This window comes from Ranitomeya variabilis, chromosome 5, assembly GCF_051348905.1.
Source record: "Ranitomeya variabilis isolate aRanVar5 chromosome 5, aRanVar5.hap1, whole genome shotgun sequence".
NCBI lineage: Eukaryota > Metazoa > Chordata > Amphibia > Anura > Dendrobatidae > Ranitomeya > Ranitomeya variabilis.
In genome coordinates, this window is record NC_135236.1 from 658,863,126 (window position 1) to 658,884,460 (window position 21,335).

The 21,335-nt window shown below is 40.3% G+C and overlaps 1 protein-coding gene across 4 annotated transcripts in view; it reads right to left on the bottom strand.

Moving 5' to 3' along the window:
• Positions 1-17,840: 17,840 nt before the first annotated feature.
• The window catches only part of PARP11 (poly(ADP-ribose) polymerase family member 11), a 47,559-nt gene continuing 44,064 nt past the window's right edge, over positions 17,841-21,335 (bottom strand). For all 4 annotated transcript variants that reach the window (XM_077266499.1, XM_077266500.1, XM_077266497.1 and 1 more), the window contains exon 8: positions 17,841-20,536. In XM_077266499.1, the coding sequence (XP_077122614.1) occupies positions 20,223-20,536 (314 nt within the window). In that variant the 3' untranslated portion in view covers positions 17,841-20,222. The remainder of the gene's footprint in view (positions 20,537-21,335) is intronic.

Here is a 21,335-nt window from a genome sequence, read left to right on the forward strand (position 1 = left end):
ATTATAGAGCCAATCACAATGCCACATTATTGAGCCAGTCACAGTGGCATATTATAGAGCCAATCACGATGCCCCATTAAGAGCCAGTCACAGTGCCCCATTATAGGGCCACAGTGTCTTATTTTTGAGCCATTCACTTTGCCCCATTATTGAGCCAGTCACAGTGCCCCATTATAGAGCCAATCACGATGCCCCATTATAGAGCCAGTCACAGTGCCCCACTATAGAACCAGTCACAGTGTCCCACTATACAGCCAGTCACAATGCCCCATTATACAGCCAGTCACAGTGCCCCATTATACAGCCAGTCACAGTGCCCCATTATACAGCCAGTCACAGTGCCCCATTATACAGCCAGTCACAGTGCCCCATTATAGATCCAGTCACAGTGCCCCATTATAGAGCCAGTCACAGTGCCCCACTATAGAACCAGTCACAGTGTCCCACTATACAGCCAGTCACAATGCCCCATTATACAGCCAGTCACAGTGTCCCACTATACAGCCAGTCACAATGCCCCATTATACAGCCAGTCACAGTGCCCCATTATACAGCCAGTCACAGTGCCCCATTATACAGCCAGTCACAGTGCCCCATTATACAGCCAGTCACAGTGCCCCATTATAGATACAGTCACAGTGCCCCATTATAGAGCCAGTCACAGTGCCCCATTATAGATCCAGTCACAGTGCCCCATTATAGATCCAGTCACAGTGCCCCATTATAGATCCAGTCACAGTGCCCCATTATAGAGCAAGTCACTGTACCCCATTATGGTACCAGTCACAGTGCCCCAATAAAGAGCCGTTCACAGTGTCCCATTATAGGGCCACAGTGTCTTATTATAGAGCCATTCACTTTGCCCCATTATAGAGCCAGTCACAGTGCCCCATTATAGAGCCACTCATCGCAACCCGTAAAAGAGCTACAGTGCCCTATTATAGAGCCAGTCATAGCACCCCATTATTCAACCAATCACAGTGCCCCACTATAGAGCCAGTCACAGTGCCCCATTATAGAGCCAATCACAATGCCCCATTATAGAGCCAGTTACATTGCCCCATTATAGAGCCAATCACAATGCCCCATTATAGATCCACTCATCGCACCCCGTTATAGAGCTACAGTGCCCTATTATAGAGCCAGTCATAGAACCCCATTATGCAACCAATCACAGTGCCCCATTATAGAGCCAGTCACAGTGCCTTATTATAGAGCCAGTCACAGTGCCCTATTATAGAGCCAGTCACAGTGCCTTATTATAGAGCCAGTCACAGTGCCCTATTATAGAGCCAGTCACAGTGCCTTATTATAGAGCCAGTCACAGTGCCCTATTATAGAGCCAGTCACAGTGCCCCATTATAGAGCCAGTGAATGTCCCACAGCAAAGTCCAGCAGAACTGTAATTTTTGTTGCTTCTCTGCCACCAATCTGAACAGATAACGCATATTTTTCATGTGCGGAAAGTTCTGGCTTCTACATGGATCTTCTTACAAAGTCAGGCATCGTCCATGGACCGCTGGGTGGTCTTTGTTTGCCAAAACTCTCCCATCTAAAGTAAGGTCTTAAGGAATGTAATGTTATGAACTACAGAAATCGCCATCACCTTGTGAATCCCCACTGATCTGCCGCTGATAGGCAAACGTTCAATTTCCTTACAGCACCCCCACAGGAGAAATGATGAATTACACCTTTCACACTGAAGTGAATGGGCAGTCTGTGTAATGTACAGATGTGCCCGTTCCTCCAGAGTGAGAGGCTTTGTATCAGCTCTGTATAGTCTCCCTGACTATTAAAGAGACTCTGTCAGTAGGTTTTTAAAATTTAATCTGAGTGTGGCATGATGTAGGGGCAGAGACCCTGATTCCAGGGATGTGTCACTTCCTGTAGTTTCAATACAATCAGTGTTTCATCAGCAGGAGATTATCACTGCAGGATAATAATAATGTAATAATACTGATGTCCAGTCCTCACGTCTGCGCCTGGCATCCTCGGCCCACCCATCCTCACGAGACGTCATGATGTGCGCTGCCTTATGAGATTATGAAGCCGCAGGGACTAGTAAGCCCAAGAAGAGTCCTGAATGCCGACCTGAGGACGCCAGGCGCAGAAGTGAACACTGACCCGGTCCGGCTGCCGTGGTGGATTGGACTGAACTCCGGACCAGGGCAGCACAAATGTCTTCGCTAAACGCTAAAGATAATTTTAAAAAATGCAATCTGCTTGCTGTTTATCTCGGTCACTCGGAACCAGAAGGATAACGACGGTCTGAGAAAGGAAAGTTTTCCATATAAGACCTTGGATCCATGTGTTATTCACTATTTACTTCTCACGCTCTCAGCAGAGGGACATTCTACACAGCGCACCATTATACATCCCCTGTAGGTTCACTAGACCGTCACATTGGCATCTAGTAAGGCTTATGGTATAGATGTCCCTGGTGGGCTAGAGCTTAAAGGGGTATTCCCATTTCTAACATCCTATCCCAATATGTAGTAGGTGTAATAATAATATTATTAGCAAATACCTCCAATTAGAAATGTAGTATAGTTCTTCTGATTTGCTATGTCTCTTTCCGCATGTGCAGGCATTGCAGGACCTTAGGTATCCATGGTTATGACCACTACCAATTAGCTGTCACTACATTAGTGGTCGTAACCATGGATACCTAAGGTCCTGCAATTCCTGCACATGAGGAAAGACATAGCGAATCAGAAGAACTATACTACATATTTAATTAGAGGTATTTGCTAATATTATTATTATAGGATAGGATCTTAGAGATGGGACTACCCCTATAATGCCAACTATTTCTAGTTATTTAGAACACCTAGCTGCTCCTTTAAACCTGTCGACTTGCAGTGTTGAACAACTGCCGATCAGCTACACGTTTGCCTATCGGAAGTCATTTGATAGCCTGTTTGGACAGGTTGACCACACTATCAGAAGTCATTTAATAGCCTGTTTGGAGAGGTAGACCACACTATCGGAGGTCATTTGATAGCCTGTTTGAACAGGTCGACCATACCATCGGAGGTCATTTGATACCCTGTTTGGACAGGTTGACCACACTATCGGAGGTCATTTGATAGCCTGTTTGGAGAGGTCGACCACACTATCGGAGGTCATTTGATAGCCTGTTTGGAGAGTTCGACCACACTATCGGAGGTCATTTGATAGCCTGTTTGGACAGGTTGACCGCACTATCGGAGGTCATTTGATAGCCTGTTTGGAGAGGTCGACCACACTATCGGAGGTCATTTGATAGCCTGTTTGGACAGGTTGACCACACTATCGGAGGTCATTTGATAGCCTGTTTGGACAGGTCGACCATACCATCGGAGGTCATTTGATACCCTGTTTGGACAGGTTGACCACACTATCGGAGGTCATTTGACAGCCTGTTTGGACAGGTTGACCGCACTATCGGAGGTCATTTGATAGCCTGTTTGGAGAGGTCGACCACACTATCGGAGGTCATTTGATAGCCTGTTTGGAGAGTTCGACCACACTATCGGAGGTCATTTGATAGCCTGTTTGGACAGGTTGACCGCACTATCGGAGGTCATTTGATAGCCTGTTTGGAGAGGTCGACCACACTATCGGAGGTCATTTGATAGCCTGTTTGGACAGGTTGACCACACTATCGGAGGTCATTTGATAGCCTGTTTGGACAGGTCGACCATACCATCGGAGGTCATTTGATACCCTGTTTGGACAGGTTGACCACACTATCGTAGGTCATTTGATAGTGTGGTTGAACTCTCCAAACAGGCTATCGGAGGTAATTTGATAGCCTGTTTGGAGAGGTCGACCATACTATCGGAGGTCATTTGATAGCCTGTTTGGACAGGTTGACCACACTATCGGAGGTCATTTGACAGCCTGTTTGGATAGGTCGACCACACTTCCCCCATGGCACAGAAGAATCAGCAATAGATAGGCTGTCATTGTTCTCGGCAGCACATTAACCTCTGCCGAGAATTATATTTGTTTGTTGTTGTTTTTTAGCAAGTTTAACCCTTTCACGCCTTGGCCATTTTCTGGCTTTTCTTTTTGTTTTGTTTTTTAACTCCTCATCTTCCAAAAGCCATACCTTTTTTTTTTGCCCATCCATGTAAGGCTTTTTTTTTGTGGGTCAGGTTGTACTTTTAAGTGACGCCATTTATTTTATCATCTGATGCACTGGAAAGCGGGAAAAAAATTCCAAGTGCGTTGCAAAAAAAAAGTGCAATTTCACAATAGTTGTTTTTACATTTTTTTTTTTTTATTTACCACGTTCACTAAATGCTAAAACTGACCTGCCATTATGATTCTCCAGGTCATTACGAGTGCGCAGACACCAAACATGTATAATTTATTTTTTATTTACGCAGTGAAAAAAAAATACAGTAATTTGTTAAAAAAAAACCTTTGTGTCACCATTTTTGGAGACCCAGAACGTTTTCATTTTTTGGGCTGTGTGAAAGTTTATTTCTTGCTCCCAGAGCTGATGTTTTTATCGATACCATTTTTGGATATATATGATGTTTTGATCGCCTCTTATTCCATTTTATTACAATGTTGCGGAGGCCAAAGAAAAACGTAATTCTGGTGTTTCAATTTTTCTTCCTCATTACGTCGTTTACCGACGAATATTTTCGTAGCTCAGACATTTCTGAAAGTGGTGATACCAAATATGTGTATTTTTTTTTATTATTGTTTTATTTTTAATGGGGCAAAAGAGGGATGATTTGAACTTTTGTGTTCTTTTTATTTTTAAAAAACATTTTTGTCTGAATTTTCACAAAAATCGAAAAATTTTAAATCGCCGTGACGAGGGTCAGATACAAATTGCCAATGCAAATCTATGGGTCCGTGAAAAACATAGGACCTACGTTGCAGCAAAAAGGCATCGTTTTGCATCAGTACAACAAAATCACAGCAAACACATTGTGTTTTTGCCACATTTGTGTTACAAAAAAAATGCAATTCGATGGCAAAGTGTGAACGGAGTCACAAGGAATAGTAAGTGATAATCTCCTACCCACCAGGGATATTATATATAAATTTATAGCCATACTAGATTCCCACAGAAGTTGTTTAGATAACCCCCTAAACCACCCAAAAACATTAAAAATTAACCCTTAAAGAACCTGTCAGCAGGATCAACCCTCCTATGGACATGTAGGTCATAGGAAGATGAATACAATGATACCTTGATATCTGCGATCCGATGTCTTATTCCAGAGAAATACACTGTTTTTTTTAAAATATGTAAATGAGTTGGTAAGATCTATGGGCCGGACATAGATCTCCCCGAGAATCTGCCTCCAGAGATTATTGTAAATGAAAGGGGGAGATACAAGTGTGAGACATGTAGATCATGAGAAAAGACTGTCAGTCATTACATGTCTCATACTGGTAATGCCCCCTCTCATGTAGAATATCTTCAATATCCCCAATCTGAAGTCGGATTCTTGGGGAGATCTACGTCCGGCCCATAGATCTTAACAGTTAATTTACATATAATAAAAACCTGTGGATTACTCAAAAATAAGGCATCGGATCGCAGATATCAAGGTATCATTTTATTCAGCCTCCTATGACCGACATGCCCATATAGACGGCTTAGGAGGTCTGATCCTACTGACAGATTCCCTATCCCCCAAACCACCATAGATAATATTGTAAGAGAAAGAAGGCAAAGTGTCTACAACGAAGAGGTATTTCGCTAACTTCAAAAACAAATTTGAACCCTTTACTCTCCGAAAAATCTTGCTTACCGTTTTCAGAGAAGTTACTACAAAGAGCTACAAGAGCAATGAAATTGAAAAGTTTGGGCAATGGCACCAAATGGTGTCAGAATGGACGACAGCGTGTTCACTTCTGGAAGTATTCGTTGAGGTTTGGTTTAGAACCCACATCACCTATTGTGATGCACCACTTCTGGGGCGGCTACATGCTTGTATTTTTATGCTGCAAAGGGCCCAATACCCAGGGACCTTCCCAGCCTGATAATATCAGCTCACAGCTGTCTGCTTTACCTTGGCTGGCTTCACAAAATAGGAGGAACCTAATGTTGTTGGGCTTTTTTTCTTTCATTTGTTTGTTTAAACAAGGCTGAAAAACTGTAGAATAAACTCAATATGAAAGACACTAGAGGGTGCACGTTTATAATATGTAGGGGGCTGGATATCTATCTCATACTTTATCTAGTTATTATTTATCTATTATATATCTAATATCCTTCTATCTATAGCTTTATAGAAGATTGCTTTATTAGTTTGTAAACTAGCTTTAAAGTTCCACTCCGGCATTTTGTTTCACCGCTGGAGTGGCGCTTTAAGCGTAAGTCCCCTAACACATGGATATATACTCACCCTCCAGGGTATTTTACTGCTTTTCACCACTGGTCGGCTCTCGCGGTGCCATCTTGTGAGAGAAGCATCTGACTAGCCAAAAGTCAGAAGCCACATCACAAGCTCTCAATGGATGTCTATGATAGCCATAACGAGGCCATAACGAGGCTCTCATAGACTTACATTGCTTAGTGACCTCTGCGCCGCTCCATGAAACACTGGAGCATCCGGGAGGTCACAAACTGCAGGAAATGGACCGATGCGGGGGAGAAAACAGATGGAAACGCTGGAAGGTGAGCATCAGACAGTGGGCAGGGGACTAGATTTTTAAGCACCACTCCAATGGTGAAATAACAAAAAACGCTGGAATGGTGCATGTTAAAAACACATTACATACAGATGTCATACGGATGCTAGGCGAGAAAAAAAAAATTGTCCACTCACATGACATACAGAACGACATACGGATGACACTCGTCCAACTTTTTAGGATGAACATCGGAGCGATTTTCTATATGCAGATGAGAGCGAACCCTAACAACCATTGAAACATGACCAAACTGACGTCTTCTTTTCTAGAGAGACAGGTCTCCTAGATTTTTGGAAAAGAAAAAAGTTGGACAGAAGAAATGATGATCTGGTCTCCATCTCATAGCTACGGAAGGGACCATAAAATTAATGGAACTGTTTTTCACCAGATGGTTCCTAAACATTGTTGAGTCCAACCAAAGATTAATAGAGGATATCCAGAAGATACATACGGGTTCTACCTCTAGGAACCACCACCTAAGTTAAGAGTGGAAATGGAGGTCTCCAAACCCTTGTTCTACCTGATGAGATGAACATTTCTTTGCATTCATGTCTACTGGAGATATGGAGATAACGAGGCATACTTCGGTGGCCATGTCACCAGTGGGACAAAGGCAGGAGGCCTTGTTCTTCAGATATCCTCCGATCACTGTTTGAGATGGTGATAACTGATAACCCTTTAATTTCTAGGGTATTAAAGACATTTTAAACATGTTTTTTGAGAAAATATATCATCGATTTCTCTGAACTCTTGGGTCTGAAGTTTATTTTTACTTGTTGTGGTTTGTCAGCTTTACAGTCAAGGAAGTATCGACCTCAGTCAATGATTTTTTTGCAGCTGGTTTTCTTCTATGAGGTCCCACTTGACTCTGGAGAGATATGACTGTGCTTACTTTACACAACCTATATGGGGGTTTCTTCTGAAAACCTCAATTATTCTCATATGTCATGTCCTCCTCCTCATCAATGCATCTTGTGACACTTTAACTGTTTCCATCATCATAGAAATAGAAGACTTCCATTATTTCCCAAAATGTTGGTGCCATGACGCCATTCTTCTGGATTTTTAGCCCTAATATTACAACATGTGAATCGTATGACTTAATTTTTTTGTATTTTTTTAAATATTCTCAGAAATATTTCTAGAATTGGTACCACCACTACAATCGAGCATTTAATTAAAAACATATTAAGATACCTACATGAATCCCCTTAAACATACATGGTTGGCAAAGTCAAAGAGGGAGGTAACGGACAGAGGGCTCCACCACATCATTGGTGGGTATCCTCTATCCAGTCATGGTTGTCACAATAGCCTAACCATATTTCAAAAGATTAAGAGACAGCCACTGTTACGTACTCTGCTGTCCTAGCTCAAGCACCGGGCTTGGGTCCCTTCTCCTTTGGCCACCTTGTATGTAATAGTCTATGATGGGTTTCTCGTGTAAGCTGGTGACCTCCTTCGATATCATCACCTTAAGCCTTTTAATGCCCTGCTTTGGCAGAAGTCAGGCGTTTGGATACTAAGTAGCATGGCCTAGCTTCAAACAGTTGTTTGTCATCTCCTGAGCTTCTCCTGATTTCTGTGATACAACCAGAGATACATCAAAGCTCAGTCCAACTTGGTGTTGTCCACACTAACTCCTAAGCAAGTTACCAACTTCCTGTAACTGTTCAGACCTGACATCTGCCATCAAAGTAATGCATATCTTCAAGCAAACCTCCAGTTTGCCAATATGTGATTGAATGCCTCTGATTCAACATTGCATTACTGGAAAATAATAGAATGCACTTACGTGTCTGTTACATTGCTGGCATTAACCATTGTCCTGCTAGAAGATACCAGACTGCAAATACTTCTTTGTAAAATGAATGCTATTAACCATTTCCCTGCTGGAAGATACCAGTTTGCATTTACTTCTCTGTTACATTGCTGCTATTAACCATTTCCCTGCTGGAAGATACCAGTTTGCATTTACTTCTGTTACATTGCTTCTATTAACCATTACCCTACTGGAAAATACCAAAAATACCAGAATGCATTTACTTCTTGGTTACTCCTCTCTGTTTCTATTAACCATTACCCTACTGGAAAATACCAGAATGCATGTACTTCTTGGTTACTCCTCTCTGCTTCTATTAACCATTACCCTACTGGAAAATACCAGAATGCATTTACTTCTTGGTTACTCCTCTCTGCTTCTATTAACCATTACCCTACTGGAAAATACCAGAATGCATTTACTTCTTGGTTACTCCTCTCTGCTTCTATTAACCATTACCCTACTGGAAAATACCAGAACTCATTTACTTCTTGGTTACTCCTCTCTGCTTCTATTAACCATTACCCTACTGGAAAATACCAGAACTCATTTACTTCTTGGTTACTCCTCTCTGCTTCTATTAACCATTACTCTACTGGAAAATACCAGAATGCATTTACTTCTTGGTTACTCCTCTCTGCTTCTATTAACCATTACCCTACTGGAAAATACCAGAACGCATTTACTTCTTGGTTACTCCTCTCTGCTTCTATTAACTATTACCCTACTGGAAAATACCAGAATGCATTTACTTATTGGTTACTCCTCTGTTTACTCATTAATCTGCTCGAAGATACAAGACTGTTTTCCTGTGAATAACGGTTTCCCTAACAGAATATAAAATGTTACCGTTCTCCTATTGTTCATGTGTGCATCCACACACGCGGCTTTGCTTTATCTGTGCTACCTGTTCCGCTTGTTTTTCTGCTATCCTGGTCCTCGCTGATCCAAGTTACATCTGTCAAAAAGTGCTCTGCAGCACCATCGCCTCCACTCCATGCTGTTCACTGAGACCTATAGCTTAGAGAGCCCGCTTCACTAGCGGTGTTATCCGAGCATGCTCTGGTGCCAACTGAGTGTCTTCGGTTTGCTCGAAAAATATGTTTAAGTCCCCACTCCTGCATGTCTTGTGGCTGTTCGACAGCTCTAACACATGCAGGGATTGCCTAATAAACAGGTAATCCCTGCATGATGGGCTCCAGCTGTCGAACAGCCGCGACATATGCAGGCACAGGGACTTAAACATATTTTTCGAGCATGTCAAAGACACTCGGTTGGCACCCGAGCATTCTCAGATAACACTTTAAGCACGTTTACTCATCAATAATAAATTAATTAGGACCCTTAATCTAAAAAAAACAAGGGTCCTGTATCCCCCATGAATAGCAGTGGTATTGACCTTGTTAATGGGCCAAACTCTTTCCGAAAAGGGTCACATGATTTCCAGACAGTAAAAACTAAGATCAACTTTTTTTTTGTTTACTCAGTAAATTGACAAAGGCGTAATAAAACAGCACCACTCCCAGGACACAAAAGATTCCCTTCTATTAACATGTAAAACAAAGAAGAACCCATGGAGCTTCTTGATCAGAAGTTTATTTAATCTTCCCACCCTTATGTATCATGTCCAGGAGGAACAAAGAGGCGGCAGATGAATGGAGCCGCCTCCACCCATGATGGTTCTCAAACAGTCATCGCATCCAGCTCCTGAGACCGAAGACGAAAATTAATGATACTTTTTTTTTTTTTTTTTTACTTGAAATTAATTTTGCAGTAGGACAAGAACCCCAAACATACAGCCAATGTCATTAAGAATGGTCTTCAGGGTTAAGAAGAACAAGGAGTCCTGAAAGTGATAATATGGCCCCAACCGAACCCCGAGCTCAACATCATCCGGTCCGTCTGGGGATTAGGATTCGCGCAAGCGACATCCACAGAAGATCTGTGGTTGGTTCTCCAAGATGTTTGGAACAGCATCTCTGCCGAGTTTCTTCAAAAACTGCGTGAAAGAACAAGTGTATCTAGAAGAACTGATGAAGGCCAAGAGTGGTCACCAATTATAGATGGGATTTAGATTAATCTTTCGTTCATTCACTTTGCATTCTGTTAATTGTTAAACAATTAGTGATGACTGGATGTGCCGTATAAGGTGTTATCTGAGCATGCTCGGGTGCTAACTTGAACATATTTTTCTGGCACGCCAAAGACACTCGGTTAGAACCGAAGCCGTGACCCAGACCACAGACTCTCCCGCTGACTTTCTGCCCCATCACTCCAGAACGTTGACCTCCTGTTTGACGGCCTCTGCCCTCCCCACCTTTTCTTTCCTGACTGCCGCCCGGTTTGCCATGAACTTCTACATCTTTCAATCTTCGCTCCTGTAATCCAGTATGTTTCATAATCCGCCATTTTTCAGATTCCGGACCACAGGAGGCGTACTATAGCTGGCTCTTTGCTTTTCCCTTTCCAGGATGTGCACGGATAAGGAAGGACTGGACAAATAGTTGACGGACCGCACCTTAATTAACAGATTGCCTGTGGCCAGTTTACTTAATAATTAGCCCTGAAAGTGTCTGCGCTCAGTGGGTGAGGAGCGGCTGCGTATCCGCTGTGTAGGAGCAGCGACTGGGGGAAGGAGAGGACATAATCCAGCTATAAAGTGCAGGTCACAATGCAAAACTATCCTGCACCATTTACTTTACTGGTGTCCTTTCTTAAAGGGATTATCCCAGTAAAAAAGAAAAAATTCCCCCAGGAGGTTGGATCTGTAAAAATAGCAAATTAATTGATAGTCCCCTACTGGCACCCACCTGGATCCAGCACCAGCACAGGAAGTGCAAAACCTCAGCGTCCTGTTATTGGCTGCAGCAGTCAGGTGACTTACAGAAAAACAGCCAATGACACGTTACTCAAGTCACCTGATTCATGCAGCCAATCACAAGCCACAGATATCCTGTGTCCTGCGGAATGGTGTCATCTTCACTTCCAGTGTGATCACAGGCCATGGAGCGGCCTGTGCAGGATCCATGTGATTGTTGGTAGGTGAGTATCAATTAATTTGTGATACTTCACAGATACAAGTCTCTTTAAATATTTTTAAAAAATGAATAAAAAAAATAAAAAGTTTAAGTCAGCCTGAAAACAAAAAAAAAAAAAAGTTATAATTTTTTATTTAAAAAATATAATAAAAAAATATATATATTTTATACACAAAAAAATAAAAATTTATTTTTTGGAATCTTGTAACAAAAAAAAAAAAAAAAAGTTTTTTTTTTTTTTTTCCGTCACCTCGACTCTTCCCAAAAAAATGTGATCAAACAGTCGTATGCAACCCAACGGTATGGATGAAAACTACAGCTTGCTTAACAAAAAAGTAAAAAAAAAAAAAAAAGTTTAGGACATAAAAAAAAATGGTAACAAGCCACATGTGAATAATTTTTTTTTTTTTTAATATATTTTAAAAGCCATAAAGGAATAATAAAATATAAAATACAAGAGACAATATATATTTGATACTGCCGAAATCATAGTCATTACTGAATTATTTGTATCACACATTGAATAACGACATACGAGGAACAATGGCGGAGTTGGGTTTCGCACAAAATGTGCTTGCCATTTTTCAGTACATTACATGGTGTCATTTAAAATAGGAACTCGTTCTAATCTTATCAATGGAAAAATAAGAAAAAATTATGGATCTTGGAAAAAGAAGAAAAATGGTTTAAAAAAAAAAAGTGAAATTTGCCAGAGCTGGAAGGAGTTAATCATGAGCCCAACATGTGAATCACTCCCTGTTGCTTTTATTATTCAGATTTGCGTAGTATCTCCTGGAAATGTATATTAAATGTAATTATCGTCATTTCTACGGTAGACGCAACTTATAGAAGAGGCTCCACATCAAAGCAAGTGGCCGGACAGATGAAAGCACTTGAGCGTCTCCTAATAATGCTGGAATTGTCAGACAGCGCCACCTGGTGTGCAATCATTGTAAGTACAATGTTTATCTATCGATCCATCTGTGTATCCATCTACAGTATATGGACACAAATTAACCAGCTATTTAAAAATTTACAAAATTTAGCAATAGATTCCATCAGGAAACGATTGGCACTCCGCCGACCATTGTGCATAGCCATTAAATTTCAGAGCAAATCTATGTGCCATCTAGTGGTTATAAGTGGTATTACTACCAGAACTGTCTAGTACCATAAGGCTATGAGCCACTTCAGGAAACTCCTCTTCTTTAGGTTATGTGCATACCAGGTGGAAGAACTCGCTGACATCTTTTCGGGCTTCCAATTGATGAATATTGTAAAATACTGAGCGTCTTCAGAATACAAAATGCCTGAAGGTCAGGTCATTCCCCTTAAAGAGAATTTGTCAGCAGAATCAACCCTCCTAAGCCGTCTATATGGACATGTAGATCATAGGAAGCAGAATAAAACGATACCTTGATATCTGCGATCCGATGTCTTATTCCAGAGAAATCCACGTTTTTCTTATATGTATATGAGCTGATGAGATTTATTTTTGCTGAAGTTTTGGAGTTGAAACCTTAAAAATGTGGAGTTTCCACTCAATTTCCACTCAAAAACCTCAGCAAAGAGACTCAATGTGAACTGACGCCAAGGTTTCACACTCCACCTTTTTCAGGTGGTCAAACACCTGTGGATACCGTGTCTTGAAACTACTTTTTTTCTGGCATTTTGTAATATTGAGCTTTTTTTTTTAATCATTTTTAGGGTCATTTACTAATTGCTTTTTTTTCTTGTTTTTAGAAATTTATGAAAAGTAATAAAGAAATCACTACATCCAAAACTTACAAAAAAGAAAACCGACCAGGCGTCTTTACAGCCTTTTTTTTTCCCTTCTATAATAAAAGCATCGAGTGTTTTCCTAGCAAAAAAACACCTGAATAATGGTCAAATCACTTCTTTTAACCGCTTGGCATCTTTTGAAAGCCTGAAGTGTTTTAAAAAAAAAAGTTGAAAGATGGAATATATGAACAGAAAGTCGTTTTTACATAGAAATTAATAGGTTTCTTTGAGCATTTCGCAAGTGCTTCTTCTGGTGCATTCTAAGCAAAAAAAATACCTGAAGAAGGAGTAGGGCGAAACCCAAAAGTTAAAATTGAATAATTAATGTGTGACATAACAGGACTCGATACATACGGTTTAGAATGTATTTACATTTTATTGTGGTTTCATCAATAGGCCAAAAAACAACAACAAAAAAACAATGTGATTCATAGGAATGACAAACCAAAATTCTCACACCCCATAGTACAGCGCCTGCGAAGAGTAAACAATTCACTCAACACTAATATCTTCCAGCCAAAAGTCTCATAGAGACAAAATCCTGGACACCCCAAAAAGGTATAGGAAAAGTCAGTGAGTATTTCCACAACAAATTACGAAGAACTGGCAGCAACAGAAATATGGGAACGACAATTCGAGTAGGTGTAAAGTTTTTGTGCCTACAGGTCCAGGCTTCACTATTCAGTGCTTAGTGGGAGAAACAGATGTAAAGCCCCAATAAGCATCACTATATAGCGCCTCTAGTGGACGAAATGTTTTATTCCTCCAGAGGAGAGTTGTGCTGCAGTGAAAATCATGTAGATAAGACATTAACTGCACCTGCCCATAGTATGAAACACGCAGCATAAAAATGCCGTAACCGGAGGAAAGAAGAAAGAAGAAAAAAGACAAGGCGCCCCCAATGTGTAACCGGAGGAGTCACTTTTTAAACTTTTCACTCTCTTATAAAGTGAATGGAGATTTGTTAAAATTCATACAGAGGAAAAGTGAAGTATTTTTTGATTGACACCTTCCAAGAGCACCATGCTCCATCGCATAACATTTTTATTTATTTAATTTCATCTTTCACTTTCTCCCCAGTCTAGATGTATTTTTGTGGATGTTTTGGGAAATATACTTTTTTTTTTTGGGGGGGGGGATGATAGAAAAACCCTGAATTTTCTGTATTGTTTACCTATGGTTTGTTTTTTTTTTTTTTTTTTTTAAAGGTGTTTACGGTGGATATATATTAAAAAAATATATATATTATTATTATTACCCATTACTTGTGTTGCCACATTCGTAAAAAACAGAACTACAATTTGTTTTTTCATATATGATAAAAAAATATATATAGTTCTGGTTTTTACGAATGTGGCAATTCCAATAAATGTGACTATATATATATATATATATATATATATACATACATACATACATACATACATACATACACACACATACACACAGTATAGACCAAAAGTTTGGACACACCTTCTCATTTAAAGATTTTTCTGTATTTTCATGACTATGAAAATTGTACATTCACACTGAAGGCATCAAAACTATGAATTAACACATGAGGAATTATATACTTAAAGTGTGAAACAACTGAAAATATGTCTTATATTCTAGGTTCTTCAAAGTAGCCACCTTTTGCTTTGATGACTGCTTTGCACACTCTTGGCATTCTCTTGATGAGAGAATAGAGGTAGTCACCGGGAATGTTTTTCACTTCACAGGTGTGCCCTGTCAGTGGGATTTCTTGCCTTATGAATGGGTCTGGGACCATCAGTTGTGTTGTGCAGAAGTCTGGTGGATACACAGCTGATAGTCCTACTGAACAGACTGTTAGAATTTGTATTATGGCAAGAAAAAAGCAGCTAAGTAAAGAAAAACGAGTGGCCATCATTACTTTAAGAAATGAAGGTCAGTCAGTCTGAAAAATTGGGCAAACTTTGAAAGTGTCCCCAAGTGCAGTGGCAAAAACCATCAAGCGCTACAAACAAACTGGCTCACTTGAGGACCACCCCAGGAAAGGAAGACCAAGAGTCACCTCTGCTTCTGAGGATAAGTTTATCTGAGTCACCAGCCTCAGAAATCGCAGGTCAACAGCAGCTCAGATTAGAGACCAGGTCAATGCCACACAGACTTCTAGCAGCAGACACATCTCTACAACAACTGTTAAGAGGAGACTTTGTGCAGCAGGCCTTCATGGTAAAATAGCTGCTAGGAAACCACTGCTAAGGACAGGCAACAAGCAGAAGAGACTTGTTTTGGCTAAAGAACACAAGGAATGGACATTAGACCAGTGGAAATCTGTGCTTTGGTCTGATGAGTCCAAATTTGAGATCTTTGGTTCCAACCACAGTGTCTTTGTGCTGCGCAGAAAAGGTGAACGGATGGACTCTACATGCCTGGTTCCCACCGTGAAGCATGGAGGAGGAGGTGTGATGGTGTGTGGGGGGGGGGGGGGGGCTTTGCTGGTGACACTGTTGGGGATTTATTCAAAATTGAAGGCATACTGATCCAGCATGGCTACCACAGCATTTTGCAGCGGCATGCTATTCCATCCGGTTTGCGTTTAGTTGGACCATCATTTATTTTTCAACAGGACAATGACCCAAAACACACCTCCAGGCTGTGTAAGGGCTATTTGACCAAGAAGGAGAGTGATGGGGTGCTACACCAGATGACCTGGCCTCCACAGTCACCAGACCTGAACCCAGTCGAGATGGTTTGGGGTGAGCTGGACCGCAGAGTGAAGACAAAAGGGCCAACAAGGGCTAAGCATCTCTGGGAACTGCTTCAAGATTGTTGGAAGACCATTCCCGGTGACTACCTCTTGAAGCTCATCAAGAGAATGCCAAGAGTGTGCAAAGCAGTCATCAAAGCAAAAGGTGGCTACTTTGAAGAACCTAGAATATTAGACATAATTTCAGTTGTTTCACACTTTTTTGTTAAGTATATAATTCCACATGTGTTAATTCATAGTTTTGATGCCTTCAGTGTGAATGTACAATTTTCATAGTCATGATAATACAGAAAAATCTTTAAATGAGAAGGTGTGTCCAAACTATTGGTCTGTACTGTATATATATATTAATCAGAACATCATTGTGATTTTGTCCTGATGAAGAGCTTTGAATACCTTGAAACGCGTTGACGAATAAAAAAAGAAAAAAAGAAAAAAAAAACGCATCCACACTCCGTTTGTTCTCATATTCGCTATCTGGCAGCACGGATTTACATCCTCCCCATCCCTCAGCATCTTTAAACCCGTTTATTGGCAGGATTAGCAACAGTGGAATTAGTAGGGGAAAAAAAAGGTTAGAAAGTCTTCAGGAGGTTGTGGTAGCTCTCATGAGTACACACTGAAACAAAGAACTGTGCAGGGTGGGACTAAGCTGGGGGGATACAGGGAAGGTCTTTTTCTTATTAAGCAGCTATGAATTCTGTCGTTATGTACAAACCGCCTAGATTTATGTATGGAACGCCTATATTCACAAAGGGTATAAAATAAAAGAACACTCCTTTAATCCTTGGAGATTGTTGAAAATTAAATACCTGCATATTTCTTCTGTTCTTACCAGCTTAAGTAGTATAAAATGCCAGAAACTTCTAAATTGAGGCTGATCTAACAGCATCTAAGGGGTTAAGCCCCTGTAATAACGCGCATTGGCCATTTTATTGGTTGCTCTGGGCAATTACTTCACTTTTGCTTTGTACCAAGTTTTAATACATTTCTCCCATTCGTTTGACCTTTTTTTTGACAACTTCATTTTTTGCCACTAGGTTGTCACCCAGTTTTATAAAAAGAGAGTGTAATGGGGGCATCATTGGATTATTAGGACGCCTGGGGGAGTTAAAGGGGCAGTCACACTGGTTATAAGTCACCAGTCCAGAGAGTTAAATTAAATAATATTACATAAATGCAATAAACACACAAAATGTACAACTTTTTCACAATTCAAGAAAAAACAAACAAAAAAAAAAAAAATCACTACAAAGGGTGACTCTTTCTTTTAGTAGAAATATCTTATAAGAGTTGATACATTGGCCAACAAAAAAAAACAAAAATAAACAAACACCTGTCATACAATATTCGTTGAAATTTTTTTTTGTCCTACTAACTCCTGAACCATTTTTCCAATTTAAAAAAAAAACAAAAAAAAAAAACTATCAACCGATTTTTTTTTTCCGCCTTTTATATTTTTCTACCTTATTCCAAGAGCTATCATTTATTTATTTTTCTGTCAACATAGCTTGTTTTTTTTGCGGGACAAGCTATAGTTTTGAATTACGTCATACTGAAAAAAAAAAAGTAAAACTTATTTTAAATGGGGTAAAGATGGGAAAAAAACAGCAATTCCACTGTTGCGTTTTTTTTTGTTTTTTTTTTTTACAAAATTCACTCTGCAGTAGAAATGACTAGGAGATATCTTTCTTTACATCAGTACTTTTCTTCTACTGCTTAAAAAAAAAAAAATTATATATATATATATATATATATATATATATATATATATATATATATATATATATATATATATATATATATATATATATCAGCTGCCATTACTATTGTTTTTTAGTCAGTTTTATTGGAGTCTCTATAGATCTTTTTGGAGGGGTCTGTATAACTTTTGGATGTTTTTAATCACTTTGTTGGGGCAGTGTCACCAAAAATTCAGAGATTCTACCATTTTTCATTTTTGTTCCCTGGGCAACCATTTTATTAGATTGTGCTATTTCGCATTACCAAAAAAAGGTGGGCAATTTAAACTTTAATATTTTTTATTTATTTCATTTTTTTTTTAAATTAGTCCCTTTAGGGGACTTGAACCTACAATCACTGGATCGCCCATTTAGTCGACTGCAGTAGAGTGGCATTGTAGACTAGTGTATACTTACCGTCTCCTATGAAGCCCAGCAACAGGCTGCGCTTCATAGTGGTAGGAATATGGCAGACAGAAGGGCCTCCGGTTGCCATGATAATCTTTTGGCATTCCGCCCCTCCCCCATGCCTAACCTCCTAGATGCCGGACAGCTACACCTAAGAGGGTTAATTACTGCAATATCCGACAGCTCCGACCTCAGCAGTTACTCTCGGATGTCGGCTATGTAACACCTCCACCACCCATGGCTACATACAGGGACATTGTGCACTGCCGCCACAAGTCGCCAAGGGGTTAAAGATGACTCAATTTAGAATATCCCTTTTCTGAGTTAAAGGATAATTCCTATCCGTCCATCCATAACATGGGTAGCCCACCGATTTATTAGAAAAGGTGTAATTCCTCCATTCACCTGCGGGGGAGCTGCAGAGAAATTGAACACTATTTATTTGTGCTTTCATAGGTAACAGCAGGAGGTCCTTAGCTTCAGGGCACAAGAACATCAATCCTATTAGTTTCTTTAACAGTCCGCAGCGTACAGAACTGAGGAGATTAACATTCACATAGATATAATGTAGTTAGGCTTCCTCCATGCCTCCTGGGATGGGGGGGATCCAATTTTTGCATAGGTAATATGACCCCAAGACCAGGCTTGACTGGGAGTCTTCCTACATCATAAAACATGCGGGTGGCCCAGGGCCTGTGACCGTAATACAGACACTAAAATCCGCCCACACTTTAGCGGTCTGAATTAAGTCCTAATCTGAGGCATCAGAAGATGGGAATATACAGAAATTCCTTTAATTTGGATTATGAAATGGTCACCCCGAACATAAAATCCATTGCCGCCCCCTTAATTCTCAGGATACACCGCCCCCCATTAAGTTTGCCTATTTTGGTACTAATTTGCATGAGCCCCACCCATTTCGAGGGACACTCCCGTGAAAAACAATCCTTACAGATTATCACTGCTCAGCCTCCAACTTTCTTCTAGAACCATTTTTCTAGATTTTGGATTAAAGGGATTTTACAGAGAATGATGTAACGTAGTAATATAAACCTTATTCCTATAGTCCTTCATAGCCCGCTCCAGCAGTGTAAAGAATGGAGGCCCCCACAAGGACACCCACCCATTATAATACTGGTGTCTTTTATGATGAAGAATTACGGGGTCCTAGTGTGACTGTGAATTCTGCACCCCCCTATAGCTATGCCCCTGGTGCCCTATTGATAAACTAATCACAGGGTATCCTACTACTGAGACCTCCAGCGGTCCATGGCAGCGAGTAGGAGAATTTAGCAACCGTTCTATTTGCCTGCAGCGCCTCCAGAGGGAAAATTAGGAATTACACATTGATCATTCAAATCGGTATATACGAAGACATGTTGGGTCCTCCAGAAAGATTTTTTTTGTGATAAGGGTCCGCAGTTGGCCACTCCTATCTAGAGACTCAGAAGTTAATAAAAAGCTATTAGTAAATGGGTCATCAAGAAGCAAAAAAAAAAAAAATCAGCTCTGCTACATCAAAAAAATATCTTACACACTCTGCTACATAATCATCCTCCAGGCTCCTTCCCACCTTGGACACGATGCAGAATAGCTTTCTGCCTGGCTGATAGATAGGACATAAAAGAAATAAAAAAGTTACTCACCTGCACAGCAGCCACAGTAAAAAAAAAAAAAAAAAAAAAAATTATATAGAAACCCACGCTACACAAGTAATGTCCAGGATTTCAAGTAGGTGAATATAATATGTCCACTGGGTTTTATATTTTAGCTTCACAAATAGTTCTGATAATCTGGCATCACGAGAATTTATGAACTGTCGCTTTAAATTTCTTCGGAACCTTCAAACACTGGAAGATTTAAAAAGTAGAAATTTCGTTTCTGAACTTTCTGACCTTTTTTTGTTGGGGTTATGATGAAATCATCCTTGCCCTTCACTTTCAGCTTATTGGTAATGTCAGACTACCGGGTGCCGGATTATCGGACTCCCATTAACAGTAAGATTTAAATAACAAAAAAACTCAAAAGAAAAACAAAGCAGTGTATCAATCAAAATGTATGAGATATTCAGGGTAGATCTGATTGCTGTCAAATATGACATAGATGAGCGGGGAGAAGGGATTATCCACACAGCTGTCATACAAGTTGGTCAGGCTGCCGTCTTTGGACGGCGGTCGGATGTATTTGCTGTCTCCGATGGTGTATTCCCCCACGACGACTCGAGCTAAAAACATCGATTTCTTCGAGAGGAACTGACAGCAGTCCGAGGTCACTCCGTGCAGTTTCATCATCGGCCCGTGCTTACCGGTGTTTTTACAGTACTGGCTTGATAAGGATGCGTTCTTCGCAAAGTATGTACCTAAAATGAAAAAAAAAAAAAGGCAGATTTAAAAAAAGAAATAAAAAACTGCCTGGTGTAAATGCCGCTGTTCTCCTGAATCCGGCGATGTTTTTCTTTTTTTCCTGCGCCTCTCTGTTCCAGAGATATGACCCCTTCTTCTCCGTAAAGAAATTTGGTCTTCCTAGCCAAGTAGGCGCGGTCCATAGTTGAGGACCACTCCCAGTTGACTAAATTAATATACAGAGAAGAGGAGGCCATATCTCAGGAACGGAGAGGCGTAGGAACACAAGAAAAACATCGCCGGATTCAGAAGAAAAGCGGCATTTACACCAGGTAACAAAAAGCCCACTTTTTCAGGAAGATGGTTGCCGGAGACGGAGCTTGCGTAGAGTGAGATTTTGCCGGGCTGAGATCCCAGTCTGCGCATGTGCTCCATCACTGTCACCCCCCAGATAAAATACCTTAAAAATGGACCCCCATCTAAAAAATAAATAAATAAATAAAAAAATTAAAAAAAAATCGTTCCCCCCCTTTTTTCCCATAAAAATTTGGGGTGTGTCTTATGTTTGTTTGTTTTTTTGTTGGGGTCCATGTTACTTTTTAAAAGATTTCTTTTATTCCATTTTTTTTTTTTGCGAGGGGGGAGATGACAGTGTGGGCTTCTTCTGTTATTCTTCCTGGAATTTTATTAATAAATTGACAATTAAGTGTTAATAGTTGGGGGAGGCACACTCCATTGACACGGAGTACAGGAATGCACTGTAGTTCATTTAGTTTAATATTTAGGAGAAATAAGAGTAACGACCAATGAAGGATT